The 19,299-nt window shown below is 42.7% G+C and overlaps 1 protein-coding gene across 6 annotated transcripts in view; it reads left to right on the forward strand.

The window, feature by feature from the left end:
- POMK (protein O-mannose kinase) overlaps positions 1 to 19,299 on the forward strand; it is a 47,811-nt gene that overhangs the window by 21,786 nt on the left and 6,726 nt on the right. For 4 of the 6 annotated variants that reach the window (XM_009213000.3, XM_021942287.2, XM_021942283.2 and 1 more), the window contains one exon: positions 10,478 to 12,073. In XM_009213000.3, coding sequence (XP_009211264.1) covers positions 10,478 to 11,248 — 771 coding nt within the window. In that variant the 3' untranslated portion in view covers positions 11,249 to 12,073. Of the gene's footprint in view, positions 1 to 10,477; positions 12,074 to 18,801; positions 19,141 to 19,299 lie in introns of those variants that run through there. The other 2 variants (XM_021942284.2, XM_021942285.2) reach the window with 2 other exon arrangements.

A 19,299-nucleotide genomic window follows, 5' to 3' on the forward strand; every position in this document is an offset into this window, starting at 1 on the left:
TCACGACACCCCACTCTGATCTCCACCTCCTCTCCTAGCGCTCTTGCTCCAACAATTGCTCAATCTCATGGCGACTTCCAGCGTCTCAATCCCATCTCTGACAGTCCCTCTTGTCATCACTCCCACATTCACCCAGCAGAGATTCCACAGGCTTTTGATCTCATCACTTGTTTGCAAAAACCTGGAACAACTTCCTTGCACCTGTCTCCATCATTCCTGGCCAAAGCAGCCCCAAGCCTGGTTGAACCTGACTCTGCATCTGCACTGGAGCCACTACACGGGAGCAGGAGAGAAATCCCACAGCCACATGCTTCGAATGCACAGTACAGACCTCAGATGTGCACCCCACACACCCAGTAGTCTCACTGTGTTCCCTTAGTGAGTTTTTATTCCTCTTCTCTGAGACAGATATTTCCTCAAATACCCCCATGCTGCCTTGTCTTAGCTCATGATCTTGTTTCATAAGTTAGGAAAACAGAAGCCACCCAAAGGGAACATCCTCACCTTCCTACCACCAAGTCTACAAACCTGCCAACTCAGGTGTCATCCTTGACTTCTTTTTCATGTCTCTCTTTTTTTTTTTTTTTTCTTAAATAGACGAGGTCTCACTCTGTTGCCCAGGCTGGAGTGCAGTGGTGCTGTCATAGCTCACTGCAGTCTTGAACTCCTGGGCTCAAGGGATCCTCCCACCTCAGCCTTCTGTGTAGCTGGGAGTACAGGTGTATGCTCCACGCCTGACTAATCCCTGATTTCTCACAACTTCACACATTCAGCTCATTCCTTCTCTCTCTCATCATCAGTCTTTTCCTCTCAATACCTATCCCTGTTGCTGTTACAAATACTCTTTAAAAAAGAAAATCCTGTTCCCTGGCTTGCCTTGTCCACTGTATCAAGGCCCTTCCTCTGCCTCCTTTGTAGTAGAGCTGCTCTGACTCTGTCTCTACCTCATCTCCCCCAGCTGCACCTTTATCCTGTCTCAGTGTGGCTTCCGGACACCACCCCTCCAGTGAATCGGCCTCATCAAGGCCATCAGCACTCCTGGTTGGACATTTCTCAGTCCTCCTCTTCTTTGATCTTTTCAGCAGCTCTTGATCCAGTTGATTCCTCTCCCTGCCCTGGCTCTCCGGGGAACCATGTGCTTTTTGTTTTCTTTCTCCCTCCCTGGCAGTTCCTAATTACTCTCCTTTGCTGACTTCTGTCCCTCATCTTACTATAAATCACTGGGTCTCAACCAGAAGCAATCTTGCTCCTCAGGGGGCCATTTAGCAATGTGTGGAGACATCTGTGGCTGTCACAACTGGGGAGTGGGGGTTGCTACTGGCATCCAGTGGGTAGAGGCCAGGGATGCTGCTACACATCCTGTAACCCACAGGATGGCCCTGGCCCCTCAGCCATTATCTGGACTGAATGTCAACAGTGCTGATGCAAGAAACCTTCCTCGAGGCTCCTTCCTGGACCCTCTTCTTGAGTCTTCTTTAGATCTGCTCCTAGGTGATGGAATCTAGTGCCGTTATTGTAAATACATTTCATATATTGGTGACTCCCAAGTTTCTATCCCCAGCCTGTACCTCTACCCCAAGCCACAGATTTGTATATCCCACTACTTAGTGGGCATCTCTACTTGGAGGTATCTTCAGTGTCTCTGCATGTCCAGCGTGGAACTTGTGATATTTTCCCCTCTGAAACCTGTTCTCCCAGCCTTCTCTGGCTCAGCAAATGGCATCACTTTCCACCCAGTTGCTCAAGCCAGAAATGTGGGAGTCACCTTGAGTTCCCCACTCCCCCTTTAATTAAGTCAAGAGCATTTCCATCCATTCTTTTTTCACAATGTGTCCCACATGTGTTTGATAATCTCTGCCCACTGGCCCATTTTCAGTAAGTCCTCATCTCTTACCTTCCGCAGGTCTCTCGGCTTCTTTTGCTGTTCACCATGCACAGTTATCTTTTTTTTTTTTTCTTTTCTTTCCTTGAGATGGAGCCTTGGTCTGTCGCCAGGCTGGAGTGTAGTGGCGTGATCTCGGCTTACTGCAACCTCCGACTCCCTAGTTCGAGTGATTCTCCTCCTTCAGCCTCCCGAGTAGCTGGGATTACAGGCACCTGCGCCACCATGCCCAGCTAATTTTTGTAGTTTTAGTAGAGACGGGGTTTCACCATGTTGGACAGGATGGTCTCGATCTCCTGACCTCGTGATTCGCCCTCCTCTGCCTCACAAAGTGCTGGGATTACGGGTGTGAGCCACTGCGCCTGGCCCATGCACAGTCATCTTTTAAATGCACTGTCATCTTTGGAATTGTCAGGAGCATTGTGTCCTCTACCGAGAGCAATGGGTAGCTTTGCCTCATGGCTGCACTAATTGGTTTGTGAAAGACAGATTGACTCCTTGCTTTTTCTTTTTTTTTTTCTTTTTTTTTTTTTAAATTATAAAAGCAGTACATTCAGTTCAAATATTCAGTAGGAGGTGAAGTACAAAGCAGAAATTCCCTTTTCCTCTTGCTGCTTTCTCTCTCCCCAAACCAGGTCGTGCCACTTTACTCCAACCCCAGGCCCCACTTTCTGCCCTATGGTCACCTGCTGTTTCTTTTGTTCCCAGATCAAACCAAGCCCTTTCTCACCCTGGGGCCTTTGTAGTGCCTTTCTCTGCCTGAAATTCTCTTCCTCTTGCCTTGGCCAAGACCTCATCATTCAGGTCTCAGCTCAGGTTCTCTCTCTTTGAGAAACTTTCCCTGATGTTCCTGACTTCCATCCCACCCTCCCTCCAGCTCCCTTTATCTTGTTTTCTGTTAATCTGTTTTATAAGTATGTAAGTCCACTGAGGACATAGAAGGTGTGTCCTTGGAATCTAGCCAAATTATGTGGTTGTACCCAGTTTATATTTTAAGGGCCTGAACACAAAGGCTCATAAGTTAAATCCTCATAAAATCTTGGGAGGCCAGCTCGGTGGCTCATGCCTGTAATACCAGCACTCTGAGAGGCTGAGGCAAGAGGATTTCTTGAGGCCAGGAGTTTGAGACCAGCTTGGACAATATAGTGAGATCTCCTTTCTAAAATAAATAAGCAAATAAATAAAATAAAAATTAGATGAGTGTGGTGGTGCACACCTGTAGACCCAGCTACTTGGGAGACTGAGGTGGGAAGATTGCTTGAGCCTGGGAGGTGGACGCTGAAGTGAGCCAAGATTTGCCCCTTTGTACTCCAGCCTGGGTGACAGAGCAGACCCTGTCTCGAAATGAAATGAAATGAAAGAAATGATGAAATGAAATTAAATGATGAAATGAAACGATAAAATGATGAAATGAAGTGGTGAAACAAAATGAAATGATGAAATGAAATCTGTTCCTCGACTGTGAATATCTGGTTTGTGCTTGGAATTGTCAGGAGCATTGTGTCTTCTACTGAGAGCAATGGGTAGGTTTGCCCCATGGCTAGGCTAATTGGTTTGTGAAAGACAGATTGACTGCTTCCTTTTTCTTTATTCTTTTTTAAAAAAATTATAAAAGCAGTACATTCAATTCAAATATTCAGTAGGAGGTGAAGTACAAAGCAGAAGTTCGCTTCTCCTCTTGCTGCTTTCTCTCTCCCCAATTTATTCCCTGAGAATACAGTTGGAGATTGATCCCTTTGAGATTTTTAAACCCAAGATTATATTAAAAGAAACAGTTATGCACTCTCTCAGTCATCTCAAGGACACAGCACTCCTGTGTCAGGGGAGCTGCTTGAAGTCTAGAATGTAGATTTGGGGCAACAGGAAAAGTAAGAAGAAAGGTTATAGCAGAGCCAGGAGTCAATTTTTTTTTTTCTCATTGTTATAATGAAATGACTTATTGAAGGACCTGTTGTATAGTACATTAAAAATTCATACAGTGGAAGAGTGGATTTGATTCTTTCTCTTACATTATTTTGTAACTCTCATTTTGTGTAACCTTCGGGAGGATCCCTCGTGATGTCTTAATGTTTGAGGCTATATTTAATGCTTACCATCTGGAAAGATGTTACATGAACAGTCCATTAAAGCATGGAGGAATAGTGTCCACTCCTCGGCCTCTTGTCAGCTCTGCCTCTTCATCCCTTCCATCCCTTCTAACCCTGGACCTCTCGTCTTCCGTGCTTGCCCCCGGGTGACCTCATCCAGCCTTCTGGCTTTATCTGTGCAGAGACCGCTTCCCTGCACTTTTCTATCCAGCTGCCTACCCGACATGTACCTGGGGTTTCTCAGAGGCTTCTCAAACTCACCGTGTCCCAGATCTCCCTCAGAGCCTACACACCTTTTATAAATTTCCTAACTCCATCAGTCCTGCTGTTCAGGCCACTTATCTGGGCAATATCCTGACCTCTCTCTCATCCACATTCAGTTAATCAGCAAGTTACATTGTTGCTACTTTCAGAAGAGACCTGGAATTTGACCACTCCTCAGGCTTGCACCAGGACCCAGCCAGCCCCCAAAGCCACCCTGAGCCTGGACTTACATTGTTTCACTAGCCTCCAAAAATGGTCTTTCTGCTCCACACTTGCTCCCTACCTCTTCAGTCTATTCTCAGCACAGCACTCAGAATGCCTCTACTACTAAATTATTAGTCAAATAGTGTCACTCCTCTGCTCAAAATCCTTTGGTGCTCTCTGTCTCGTTCTGAGTAAAAGAGCCCTTGCAACGACAAGGCCCTGTGAGACTTAAACCCTCCCCCCAGCTCTCTCCTGCTCCATGGTCCCTGTCTGGTCTACTCCAGCGTCAGAGCATGCTGTTCTGGAAGCCTGTGGGCATGCTTCCACCCCAGGACCATTCACCCTTGCTGTTTTCTCTCTGGGCTGTAGTTCCACAAATAACACATGACTCCTTCCCTTACCTTCTTCACGGTCTTGCTCAAAGGCCACCCCAGTGAGAACTCCTTCAACCCTGTTTAAAATTGCAAACCATCCCTGCTTAATTTTTCTCTAAAGTGCATTTCTCTTTCCAATATACTTTATACATTTCCTATTTATTTTATTCATTGTTTGCTTCCTGCACTAGTATGTAAATTTCATGGTGGTAGGGATTTGTTTATTGACACAATGAAGACACATTTGACTACATAGCAGTTAAATTATTGTAAGACCACATTAACTAAGTTAATTATTTTCTTTTTCTTTTTTAGAGACAGTCTCTCTCTCTTTTGCCCAGTCTGGAGTGCAGTGGTGTGATCATAGCTTATTGCAACCTAAACTCAAGCGATCCTCCCACCTCAGCCTCTTGAGTAACTGGGACCACAGGCATGTGCCACCATGCCTGGCTAATTAAAACAAATTTTTTTAAAGAGTTGAGGTCTTGTTATGTTGCCCAGGCTGGTCTCGAACTTTGGGCTCAAGTAGTCCTCCTGCCTCGGCCTCCCAAAGTGCTAGGATTATAGGTGTGAGCCACTGTGTCTGCCCTATTTTCTGGATCTTGTCTTTTACATTTATAATAAAGGATCTTGACCCTTGAACAATGTGGAGATTAGGGGCACTGACCCTCCACATAATAAGAAATCTACTTATACTGTTTGATTCCTTAAAAACTTAACTGAAAGCCTACCATAAATAGTTGGTTAACTGTACTTTATATATTATATACTGTATTCTTAAAGTAAGAGAAATGTTATTAAGAAAAATCATAAGAAAAAATACATTTACTGTTCATTAAATACATTTACTGTTCATTAAGTGGAAGTGGATCCATCATCCATCACGAAGGTCTTTATCCTTGCGTTTTTCACAGTGAGTAGGCCGAGGAGGAGGAGGAGGAAAGGGAGAGGTTGGTCTTGGTATCCAGGGGCTGGTAAAGGCAGAAGAAAATTTGTATGTAAGTGGAACTGCACATTTCAAACCCCTGTTGTTCAAGGGTCAAGTGTATATAAAGAGCTCCCAGTAATATTAATAAGCACAAGGCAGACAACCTATAGAAAATTGGATAAAGGACAGTAAACAGACTTTTGACAGCAGAAAAACAGAAATGCCTAAAAACATGACAGATGCCTAGCCTCCTTAGTAATCAGGGAAATACAAATTAGAACAGTAAGGTATTTGTCATCCATTGATTGGCACAAATTACACAGTGGTAATATCTGGTGTGACTAAGGGTGTATTCTTAAGATTCTCTCATGCACTGCTGGTGAAAGTACATGCTAGCACAGGCTTTGGAGGGTAATGATAGCAATAGATATTCTTATTCGGTAATCTGTCTGCTTACCTAGCTTATAAAATATTTGCACATATGCATAGACATGTAAATATAAGGCTGTACACTGTAGCATTGTCATTAGAAAAGGGACTAACTTAAATGTCCAGGTCTTTAGAAATAGATCATATAAGATCTTATTAAAGGTCTGCAAAATTATAGCTACATAATAATCTAAGAAGGAATCCAATCCATTTTGACAGCATCTATTCCAAATTCTTTGTATTTTTATTATATTATACTTTAGTTTTAAAGAAAAAAGGAAATATTATCTGTAAAACCTTACTGGAAATACACTAGCATAGGTATTATGTCTATACTATGAAACATTACTCAGCTTTAAAAAGAATGGCCTAGATCTACATGTATATATGGAAAGGATTTCTGAGGCTCAGTTAAATGAAAAAATTAAGCTGCAATGTATGTATATTATAACACCATTAGTATAACAGCAAACGCAAATGCTGTTTTACAGGTGTACACTAATACATATAAAGGTATAGAAAAACTTATGGGAGGATAACAGCCAGTTACCAGGTTTCCTTTGGGTTGGGAAGTAAAACTGGGGGCAGGGAGACATCCTCCCTATCCTCTGTATTTGAGTTTTTACCAAGAAAAGTGTTCATGATTAATTTTATAATAAAAAAGGTAAAGTATATTAACTATTCTTTCCAAATAAAAGTCTTTGAGAAAATGATTAAAAGCAACTAAATTAGAGGTTGTGAGAAATTATTCTTAAACAGTCCATGACTAGCAAATTTTTTATATGGGAGGATTCAAATATTTGTGTGTGATCTCAAAGACTAATGGTATTTCATAATAATAATCTTCATGTATCTGAAACAAAAATGAATTAGACATAAATGAGGGCTCTGGAGTCCTGGGGCCTGTGGCTGAGCCTCCCCCACTTACTGCTTTTTTTTTTTTTTTTTTTGAGACAGAGTCTTGCTCTGTTGCCCAGGCTGGAGTGCAGTGGTGCAATCTCAGCTCACTGCAAGCTCCGCCTCCCGGGTTCACGCCATTCTCCTGCCTCAGCCTCCTGAGTGGCTGGGACTACAGGTGCCCGCCACCACGCCCGGCTAATTTTTGTATTTTTAGTGGAGACGGGGTTTCACCGTGTTAGTCAGGATGGTCTCGATCTCCTGACCTCGTGATCCACCCACCTTGGCCTCCCAAAGTGCTGGAATTACAAGCGTGACCCACCGCGCCTGGCCCCCCACTTTCTGTTGAATGTGTAGCAGCAGCTTCCCAAAAGCCAGCATCGTTTTTAGGTGAAAAATGGACCTAGAAAACCAAAGCCATTGCCAGTGTTGGTGGGTGTAAGGAAGCCATGGATCTGAACAAAACCTTAGTTGTTTGTATTAGAGCCAATTATCAGATTCAGTGGGATGCAAATCTTTGGAGAGCATGTGTTCAATATGAAAATTAAAAAACTGTGAACTTTTAGAATGTGGCCTTATCCAGTGCTTAAAATTTAGAAATTTTTTAGTGCATGTAGCAGCCAGAGTGAATAATAGCTTTTTTTTTTTTTTTTTTTTTGAGATGAAGTCTCACTCTGTCACCAGACTGGAGTGCAGTGGTGCAATCTTGGCTCACTGCAGCCTCTGCCTCCTGGGTGCAAGCGATTCTCCTGCCTCAGCCTCCCGAGTAGCTGGGACTGCAGGTGCGTGCCACCATGCCCAGCTGATTTTTTTGTGTTTTTAGTAGAGATGGGGTTTCACCATGTGGCCAGGCTGGTCTCGATCTCCTGACCTTGTGATCCACTTGCCTTGGCCTCCCAAAGTGCTGGGATTACAGGTGTGAGCCACCACGTCTGGCCAAAAAATGACTTTTTAATAGAAATTATTATCCTTAGTGAAATTTCTCAAATTTGAGGATTAGAGAGTCTTGAAAGAGTTCTTGTTTGAATGTTACGAGCCAATCAAAGTTATCTGCGTTTTTCCGTAATGAACCTCCCTTCTTAGATCCAGAAAAGATCTTCATGGTCCTTGGGTCCACCTCCATTTTATATAATATTTCTTTTTCTTTTTTTTTTTTTAAATTCCCAACGCCAATTTTTCTGAAATTTTATATATTTTTGAGTTAAAAAATTTAAGTTGTAAAAGTAATGTATATTCATCTTGGAAAATACCAAAAGATATGAAGGAAAAAAAAATCACCCACAATCTTACCACATAAAGACAGCTAAGGCATTAGCATATTTCCTTTGATTTCCATGTGCTGTAATTTAAATTTGTCTCATTTTATGCAGTTGGAACAATATTATACAAACGTATTATACAAACGGTTTTATATATTTCTCATTTGTAACATTGCTTTTTTTTTTTTTTTTTTTAGACGGTGGAGTTTCACTGTTGTTCGCCCAGGCTGGAGTGCAATGGTGCGATCTTGGCTCTCCACAACCTCCACCTCCTGGGTTCAAGCTACTCTTCTGCCTCAGCCTCCTGAGTAGCTGGGATTACAGGCGTGCAGCACCATGCCCGGCTAATTTTGTATTTTTAGTAGAGGTGGAGTTTCGCCATGTTGGCTAGGCTGGTCTCCAATTCTTGACCTCAGGTGATCTGCCTGCCTTGGCCTCCCAAAGTGCTGGGATTATAGGTGTGAGCCACCGCACCCAGCCGTACCATTACTTTTATCTGTTATAACTCTATAAATATATACATTTTGGTGACCACATTATATATATATATAGTTTTTTTTTTTTTTTTTTGAGATAAGTTTTCACTATGTCACCCAGCTGTGCAGTGATGTGATCAAACACCTTGACTCGAATGATCCTCCTACCTCAGCCTCCCCTGAGTAGCCGGGGCTATGCGTACGCTCCATTACACCCTGCTAGTTTCTTAATTTCTTCTTTTTTTTTTTTTTTTTTGAGACAGAGTTTCGTTCTTGTTGCCCAAGCTGGAGCACAGTGGCATGACCTTGGCTCACGGCAACCTCTGCCTCCTGCGTTCAAGTGATTCTCCTGCTTCAGCCTCCCAGGTCGCTGGGATTACAGGCATGCACCACTACGCCTGGCTAATTGTGTATTTTTAGTAGAGATGGGGTTTCTCCATGTTGGTCAGGCTGGTCTTGAACTCCTGACCTCAGGTGATCCACCTGCCTTGACCTCCCAAAGTGTTGGGATTACAAGTGTGAGCCACCACGCCTAGCCTACCCTGCTAGTTTCTAAAAAATGTTTTGTAGAGATGGGTTCTTACTATGTTGATCATACTGCTCCCATCTTTTGATAAGTTTCAGTTTATGCTTTTATAAATAATGCCAGATTTTTATTCCTGGAACTTCTTACCTATTTCTGATTATTGCCTTAGATTTTAGATTTAGATGTTAGAGTCCCTTGATAAATAATGCAACAAAACTGCTTTGGAAACCATAACCTTTATTTGAACGATGACATGACACACTGCTTGCAGAACGAGCCTGGGGCAGGAATCTCCTGAGTCCTGAACCTGCTTTCTCTTTTGTAATCTTCTGCCTTCTCTTGGGATTTAAGCAAAAGATCAGAGGTTCTTTCTTTAATTACAGTGTTTCCTGCAAGCAAATGAAAGGTGGAAATCCAAGGCAGAAATGTGCACTTGCTCTTCTGTTTGCTGTGGACTCTATGAGAAACTCTCGTGTTTGTGTAGCATTTCAGCTCCTGCCTTTACAGCTGAAGTAACACCAAACCACAGAACATGTAAAAATGTTTTCCTTACATATAAATATTCCTATTTATGATTTATTGTGCCACCTTTTAAAATTAATGAGTAACATTGTTACATGTGATGGGCAGGGCTTCACGCCCTCATGTAGGCTTTTCAGGGTCTCCACACTTAGCCACTTTTCCAGTCCACTCCCCTGCCTCCTCTTCTTCCCCACCCACTGTGCGGTGGTCCACTGGAACTGGCAGTCTACTTTGCCACTCCTCCCTGCCATGAAATTATATGGAGTCTTTCCTCCTGAGCCAGCACTCCCCTGCCCCACATAGAATCTGGAAGTCCCCCTCCTTCTATGAGACCAGCTTCCAGAAGCCTTCCAGCACCCTCTGCAGCAGCTGTCAGTGTCCTGCCCAGAGGCAATTGCTTCCTGCCCTGAGGTTCCACACACTAATGTGGCACTTGCCTTGCTGAATGCTGTGTTTGCTCTTCAGTCTATCTTCATCACTAGACGGAGAGCAACTCTGCGATGGGGTCTGCACCTTGTTAATTTCTGTATCTTCTGCAGAACACCTGCCACTTAAAAGATATTTGTTGTTCTTTGGTCACTAAATTAGGTGAGAGTTCAGGCCTGATGTTCTCTGTGGCTTTGTTGCAGGTCTTTCTGTCTGAGTGGAAGGAGCACAAAGTTGCTCTCTCACGGCTTACCAGCCTGGAGATGAAAGATGATTTCCTCCATGGACTGCAGATGCTGAAATCTCTACAAGGCGCACATGTTGTCACGCTGCTTGGCTATTGTGAGGATGACAACACTATTCTTACTGAATATCACCCTCTAGGTTCCTTGAGTAACCTGGAAGAAACACTAAACCTTTCAAAGTACCAAAATGTGAACACGTGGCAGCACAGGCTGCAGCTGGCCATGGACTATGTCAGCATCATTAATTACCTGCACCACAGCCCCATGGGCACACGGGTCATGTGTGACTCCAATGACCTGCCCAAGACACTGTCTCAGTATCTGCTGACAAGCAACTTCAGCATTTTGGCAAATGACTTGGATGCCTTACCCCTGGTGAACCACAGCTCTGGGACACTGGTGAAGTGCGGCCACAGGGAGCTGCATGGGGATTTTGTGGCTCCAGAGCAACTGTGGCCCTACGGAGAGGACATGCCTTTCCGTGATAATCTCATGCCCTCATATGACGAGAAGATTGACATTTGGAAGATCCCAGACATCTCCAGTTTCCTTCTGGGGCACATTGAAGGGAGTGATATGGTCCGATTCCATTTGTTTGATATTCACAAAGCATGCAAGAGCCAGACTCCCTCAGAAAGACCCACTGCCCAGGACGTTCTGGAGACCTACCAGAAGGTCTTGGATACACTTAGAGATGCTGTGATGTCTCAGGCAAGAGAGATGCTGTGAAAACCAGTCCAGCCAATGAAGGTGGGATTGAAGGGCTGAATGGAAGTTATAGCATTCTACTCTGATGGTGGAGTTTTTTGCCTGAGTTTCATGTTTTCATGTTTTATTGGTTTTTTTTTTTTTTTTTTTTTTTTTTTTTTATGGCTTAGCCATGTGGTTCTTTGTCCACATCCACATGTACATTTGCATGTGTTCCACATTGGTTGTTAGATTTTTTTTTTTTTTTTTGAGATGGGGTCTCGCTCTGTTGCTGAGGCTGGCATGCAGTGGTGTGATCTCGGCTCACTGCTGCCTCTGCCTCCCAGGTTCAAGCAGTTCTCCCACTTCAGCTTCCTGAGTAGCTGGGATTATAGGCACACCACCACGCCTGGCTAATTTTTGTATTTTTAGTAGAGACACGGTTTTGCCATGTTGGCCAGGCTGGTCCCGAACTCCTAACTTCCTTGGCCTCCCAAAGTGTTGGGATTACACGCGTGAGCCACTATACCTGGCCAGTTGTTAGATTTCCATGGATTTGTAGTTTCCAAAGTTTCTCGTTATTGATTTCTACTTTTCTTCCATTGTGGTCTGAGAAGGTACTTGATATGATTTAGATTTTTAAAAATTTATTGAGACTTGTTTTGTGGTCTAACATGGTCTATGCTGGAGAATGGTCCATGTGCTGATGAGAAGAATGTATATTCAGCTGTTGGAAGAAAGGTTCTGTAAATGTCTGTTAGGTCCATTTGGCCTATAATGCAGATTAAGTCTGATGTTTCTGTCTAGATGATCTGCCCAGTACTGAAAGTGAGGCATTAAAATCCCCAGCTTTTTTTTGTATTAGGATCTGCCTCTCTCTTTAGCTCTAATAGTGTTTGTTTATATATGTGAGTGCTTTGGTATTGGGTGCATATACATTTAAAATTATCACATCCTTTTGCTGAATTGATCCCTTTATCATTATGTAATGATCTTCTTTGTCCCTTTTTATGTTTTCTGACTTAGTCTATTTTGTATAAGTATTGCTATTCCTGCACATTTTTTTTTTTTTTTTAATTTATTTATTATTATTATACTGTAAGTTGTAGGGTACATGTGCATAACGTGCAGGTTTGTTACATATGTATACTTGTGCCTTGTTGGTGTGCTGCACCCATCAACTCGTCATTTACATCAGGTATAACTCCCAATGCAATCCCTCCCCCCTCCCCCCTCCCCATGATAGGCCCCGGTGTGTGATGTTCCCCTTCCCAAGTCCAAGTGATCTCATTGTTCAGTTCCCACCTATGAGTGAGAACATGCGGTGTTTGGTTTTCTGTTCTTGTGATAGTTTGCTAAGAATGATGGATTCCAGCTGCATCCATGTCCCTACAAAGGACACAAACTCATCCTTTTTGATGGCTGCATAGTATTCCATGGTGTATATGTGCCACATTTTCTTAATCCAATCTGTCACTGATGGACATTTGGGTTGATTCCAAGTCTTTGCTATTGTGAATAGTGCTGCAATAAACATACGTGTGCATGTGTCTTTAGAGCAGCATAATTTATAATCCTTTGGGTATATACCCAGTAATGGGATGGCTGGGTCATATGGTACATCTAGTTCTAGATCCTTGAGGAATCGCCATACTGTTTTCCATAATGGTTGAACTAGTTTACAATCCCACCAACAGTGTAAAAGTGTTCCTATTTCTCCACATCCTCTCCAGCACCTGTTGTTTCCTGACTTTTTAATGATCGCCATTCTAACTGGTGTGAGATGGTATCTCATTGTGGTTTTGATTTGCATTTCTCTGATGGCCAGTGATGATGAGCATTTTTTCATGTGTTTGTTGGCTGTATGAATGTCTTCTTTTGAGAAATGTCTATTCATATCCTTTGCCCACTTTTTGATGGGGTTGTTTGTTTTTTTCTTGTAAATTTGTTTGAGTTCTTTGTAGGTTCTGGATATTAGCCCTTTGTCAGATGAGTAGATTGCAAAAATTTTCTCCCATTCTGTAGGTTGCCTGTTCACTCTGATGGTAGTTTCTTTTGCTGTTCCTGCACATTTTTGTTTTCAATTTGCATGGAATATTTTTTTCTGTCCACTTTCAGTCTATATGTGTTTTTAAATGTGAAATAAGTTTGTTATGGGTAACATATAGTTGAATCTTGTTTTTTTTAAATCCATTCAGCCAGTCTATGTATTTTAATTGGAGAATTTAAATTATTTACATTCAAGGTTTTTATTGATAGGTGAGGACTTAATCCTGTGCTTTTAATTGTTTTCTGATTGTCTTGTATATATATTTTTCCTATCTTTTTTTTTTTTTTCTTTTTTTATTTTGAGACAGAGTCTTGCTCTGTCTTCAGGCTGGAGTGCAGTAGCGGGATCTCGGCTCACTGCAGCCTCCACCTCCCAAGTTCAAGCGATTCTCCTGCCTGAGCCTCCCAAGTAGCTGGGATTACAGGTGCCCACCACCACACCCAGCTAATTTTTGTATTTTTAGTAGAGACGGCATTTCACCTATCTTCTTTTGTATTGTTTACAATTTGGTGGGTTTTTTTTTTTAATACTCATAATGTTTGATTCCTTTTTCTCATTTGTGTTTCTGCTCTACTAGTGAGTTTTAAGACTTTGTGTGTTTTCATGATGGTAGATACCATCCAGTCTATTTGAAGATCAGATGAGATTGGGCACGTTCAGGGTGGTATTATTGTGGGAATGAAGGAGGACTAGAGAGACCATGGGGGTGAGACAGGAGGATTTTTATCGAGTGCACTCAGACCCAGCTGATTAACATGCAAAAACTGGGCCCAGAACAAAGACAGCACTTGACTTTTATACCCACTTCTAAAAGGGGTTGGGCTAGCTTGAAACAAGCTTACAGTGGCACGAAAGAAAGATACAGAGGCAGAACAAAAGCAGCTAATCAAACTGTGACAGGTTCATGACCCAGGATTACATATGACCCTTGCTATGCAGCTCGGATGGGTAATTTTTTGTATCTTTAGTATAGACGGGGTTTCATTGTGTTCACCAGGATGGTCTCGAGCTCCTGATCTCATGATCCACCCACCTCAGACCTCGTGATCTGCCCACCTCAGCCTCCCAAAGTGCTGGGATTACAGGTGTGAGCCACCGCACCCAGCTAGTTTTTTTTTTAAAACTAAATTATCATTAATGTTAAAATTTGACTGTGTATATAACTGTGCAATTGCTGCTTTCTCACCAAACTATCTAGGATTCATTCAACAGATCACAGAAATGAGGTCTGGCATTTAACAGACTAATGATAGAAGAAATATACTGATTTATACAGGAATATCAAAACACTGTCATGTGGTTTAGTGTAGCTCAAGTTATGAATAAGTGCCAACTCTTGCTGCAGTGTCTCCGACACAATTTTATCTTGGAACTTGGCAATGTGACTTTCTTCACTGAAAGAGTTCTTTCATGATACTCTTCATGAGTTGCTCATATAGCAGCTTAATCTCTTTCATTTGCTCTCTCCTAACAATGCTAACTTGTTGCCACCTCTTTTGTTGCTCTTGAAATATTTTAGTTTTTCTTCTCTCCTCAGTCTTCTACATGTCTGTGTTGTATTCTTGAAGCAAAGTCAGCAACTGCATAGAATATCTATAATTACGTTTCTGCCTTTTATGTTCTCAAAATATCATTCAGTTATGTTCTTGGTTTTGATGCAAGCTTTTGTATACTTTTGAAGCCTTTTTCTTTTTGCAGCAAGACCCTGTTTAATGGCAGCTGCAATTAGTTGTAGCTTCTCTACATCAACCCCCTTGTCTTCCTCATCTGTTTCTGCAAAAGGTTTTCTTTCCCTGTGCTCATTAGTTTCTGGATCCTTTTCTCCATGTTCCATTTCCTGGGTGGCCATGACCTGAGCCTCCAACTGGACCTTGGCAGCCCTCCTGTTGCTCCTCCTGCCTTGGGTGCAATTGCTAGTTGTCCTGGGATGCCAGAGGTGACTTGATGGTGCTCCCTCAGAGGCTCTGTATAATGCCGCACTATGAGGCTCCTCTGAGGGCCTGGGGTCCTCCTTCCCTCAGTTTTTACTTGTCTGGGAAGGACTTTATCTGTCCTTCAATTTTGAAGGATAGCTTTACTTAGTTTAATATTCTTGGCTGGCAGTTTTTAAAATTTATTTCAGCACTGTAATATATATTATTCCATTCTTCCCTGACCTGTAAGGTTTTGTTTTTTTGTTTTTTTTGTTTTTTTTTTAAATAGGAAAGTCTTATAAGTGACTTGATGCTTCCCTTTTGCTGTTTTTAGAATTCTGTCTTTGACTTGACAATTTGATTGTAGTGTGCCTTGCAGAAGACCTTTTTGGTTTGAATCTTTTTTGGGATTACTGAACATCCTGTATCTGGATGTCTGTATCTCTTGCAAGACTTAAGAAATGTTTGACTATTATTTTGCTAAATAGGTTTTCTATGCCTTTTCCCTTCTCTTTCCTGAAACACTCAGAATTTAAATATTTGTTTGGTCTGACTGGGTTATTTCAAAAGACCTGTCTTCAAGTTCAGAAAATCTTTGTTTTGCTTCATCTAGTGTATTTTTGAAGCTCTCAGTTGCATTTTTAAATTTTATTCATTGAATTTTTCAGTTCCAGGATTTGTTTGGTTATTTTTCTTTATCTGTCTCTGTTGAATGTCTGATTCAGATCATGAATTGTTTTCCTAATTTCTTTGTATTATCTGTGTTTTCTTGCAACTTGCTGAGTTTCCCTAAGATCATTATTTTGAATTCCTTTTCTGGCATTTTTATAGATTTCCTTTTCTTTTGAATCTGTTACTGGAGAATTATTGTGTCTCTTTGGCAGCATCAAGTTTCCTTGCTTTTTCATGTTTCTTGTGTCCTTACGTTGATATCTATTGAGCTAGTGGAATAGTTGCTTCTTCCAATTTTATGGATTGGCTTTCATAAGGAAAGACTTTTTTGTAGGCGTATCTGTAGTTTTGGTTGTGATTAGGATGTTTTGGCTTTGATTTTGGTGAGCACAGTTGTATAGGCTCAATGATTTCTTCAGCTGTAACCAATGTCACTGGTGTCTGTGAGTCCTCAGTGGCTTAAGCTGCCATTGTTAGTTGAGGCTGTTGTGAGGCTTTTCTGGGGACAGGGATGCCAGAGGGGCCAGTCCCTGGGCCTTTTGGTGGCATGGGCAGGCTTTAGCTGTGTTGGCGATGGGCTGGGCCTGCTAGACCTCAGGGCCCCAGCTGGCATAAGTGCTGGTAGTTGGGGGGCCCAGGTGGGCTGGTCCTCAAGCCCCGAGGCAGTATTTTTGGTGCTGGCAGTGGCAGTAGCAGCAGTGGGCTAAACACTGGACCCTCAGGTGGCAATCACAGCTGTTGGCAGTAGCTGTGGCAGGATGAATGGGCCAGTTTCTAGCCCCTTAGGTGATGCACTTTGGTAGGCACTGGTGGTGGTAGGTGGGGCGGGCCTGTTCAGGCCTTGGGATTGTGTGCATGGGCACCAGTGGTGTTGGATGGGGTGGGCCAGTGCTCAGGCCCCCCTAGAGAGCATATAGGCACCAGTAGTGGCATGAGGGAAAGATGGCACTTGAGAACACTGGGGACAGTGGGTGGAGCAGGCCTGTCTTTAGGTTCTTGGATGGCACATATGGACACACTGGTCCTCAGGCCTCCTGAAGGTACACACAGGCGTGCTGTTGCCCTGCTGAGAGGGGCAAGGTTCTGTTGGTGGCATTGGTGTTGGGAAGATGGCTCCCAGGTTCTGGGAGCTTCAGCTCCCTTTTTCCCGGGGACAGCCTCCCTGGTGTGCGCTACACTGCCTGTTCCCTGGGATATAAGACACTTCATGGGTCAGAGTACTGGGGACCTGGCTGCACTGCTGGGTGATTGTGATACTGCAACCTTCTGGATGGATGTGGGAAGATGTTCTTGGGGGCCGCAGGGATGTAGACTGCAGGGGCTTATTGGACCCCAAGGCAGGATATAATCTGGTGGGGGCTAGGCTGTTAAAATGGTGCTGTGCCACAGCAGCATGTTTCTTGGGGTGTGAGTAGGATCCAATGGAATTCCCTTTCTGGAACAATGTATTTGCATGGATTCCAGGCAGCTCTGTATACTGGGCTCAGGGCCTGTGAAGGCTGACGGCATCCCCTGTGGGTGCCAGCATCTGCGCTGGGAATGTGGACCACTGCGGTTCTTTGACTTTTCTTTTCCCAGAAATGGGATGTCTCTCCTGTCTCTGAGCCAATCCAAGACACACTGGCTGCTTTATTTACTGCTCCTTTTGTGCCTCAGAGGTTCCCTGTCACTTCCCTGTTGAATAGTGTTCTGTCTTTGGTGTTCTACCTGACACGTGGTTACCTACTTGCTTTTTTGGTCCTTTGTTGTGGAGGAGTTGAGTGCCAGGCTCACGGTTTTTTGATTACTATAGTTTTGTAGTAGTTTTTGAAATTCAGAAGTGTGAGACCTCCAACTTTTTCTTTTTCAAGATTATTTTGGCTGTTGAGTCCCTTGTGATTCCATATGCATTTTAGATGGATTTTTCTATTTCTGGAATTCTGCCATTAGGAGTCCGATAAATACGACATTGAATCTGTAGAGTGCTTTGGGTAATATTGACGTCTTACCACTATTAAGTCTTCCAGTACATGACCACAGGACTCACTGTGGTTTTGATGTGCACTTTCCTGATGACTAATGATGTTGTACCTTTTCATATGCTTATTGGCTATTTGTATAATCTTCCTGGGAGAAATGTCTATTTAGATTATTTGCCAATTTTTTAATTTGTCCATTTAAAAAAATCAGGGTTTTTTTTTGTTGTTGAGTTGTAGGAGTTCTTTTTGTATTCCTTATACTAGTCCCTTATCAGATATATGATTTGCAGATATTTTCTCCCAGGTGGGTTGTCTTCACTTTCTTGGCAGTGTCTTTTAATACACAAAGTTTTTAATTTTTATGAAGTCAGATGTATCTACATTTTTCTTTGGTTGCTCATGCTTTTGGTGTTGCATCTAAGAATCTACTGCCAAATCCAAGGTCGTGAAGATTTACCCCTATGTTTTCTTCTAAGAATTTTATAGGTTTTGCTGTTGCATTAAGGTCTTTGAGCCATTAAGATCCTTGACTTAATTTTTGTATATGATGTAAAGTCACTGTCAAACATCATTCTTTTGCATTTGGCTGTCCAAGTATCCCAGCAGTATTTGTTGAAATGCCTAAACTTCTTTATATTCCCTTGACCCCTCTAACCAAGGCAGTTGGTTGGACCTTTGCTACTACCACTGCCCTGAAACTGCTATCACTGGGTTACAAAGGACTGGGTAGCTTAGTTGAGTGGATAGATAATCTTTTGTTGTTTCCTCCTTGTAATATACAAGCCGTGGCTTCTGTGACATCATACTCTCCTAGTTTTCCTCCTGTCACTCTGGCTTCTTCTCAGTCTCTGTCCATCCCTGGTGCTCCTGAAGGTTCTGTTCTCAGCCTTACACACATTACCTGGATGATCTCATTCTCTGCCATGACTTCACTTGCCATATATGTGCTTATTTTTCCCAAATTCCTATTTCTCCTGACTTTTACATTTATTTTATTTGCAGGTCATATATCTAATAAGGAATTGATATCCAGTGTACATGTAGAACTCCTGTAATTCAACACAAAAACCAAACAGTCCAATTAATAAATGGAGAAGATATTTGAATGAACATTTTTCTAAAGAACAACTCCAGCTCAAGATTTCCCAGATAACTTTTCTTTCTTCAAAATCTGCTTCTGTGTTTCCTTATCTGTAGGTGGCACAGCATGCATCTGATTTCCCAAGCCAGAAACCTCAGAGTCATTCTTGACTCCAGGAAGAAATACTGAGTTTTTTTTTTTTTTTTTGAGACGGAGTCTCGCTGTGTCTCCCAGGCTGGAGTGCAGTGGCGTGATCTCGGCTCACTGCAAGCTCTGCCTCCCGGGTTCACGCCATTCTCCCGCCTCAGCCTCCCAAGTAGCTGAGACTACAGGCGCCCGCCACCACGCCCGGCTAGTTTTTTGTATTTTTAGTAGAGACGGGGTTTCACCATGTTAGCCAGGGTAGTCTCGATCTCCTG

Source organism: Papio anubis, chromosome 8 (assembly GCF_008728515.1).
Source record: "Papio anubis isolate 15944 chromosome 8, Panubis1.0, whole genome shotgun sequence".
Lineage (NCBI taxonomy): Eukaryota > Metazoa > Chordata > Mammalia > Primates > Cercopithecidae > Papio > Papio anubis.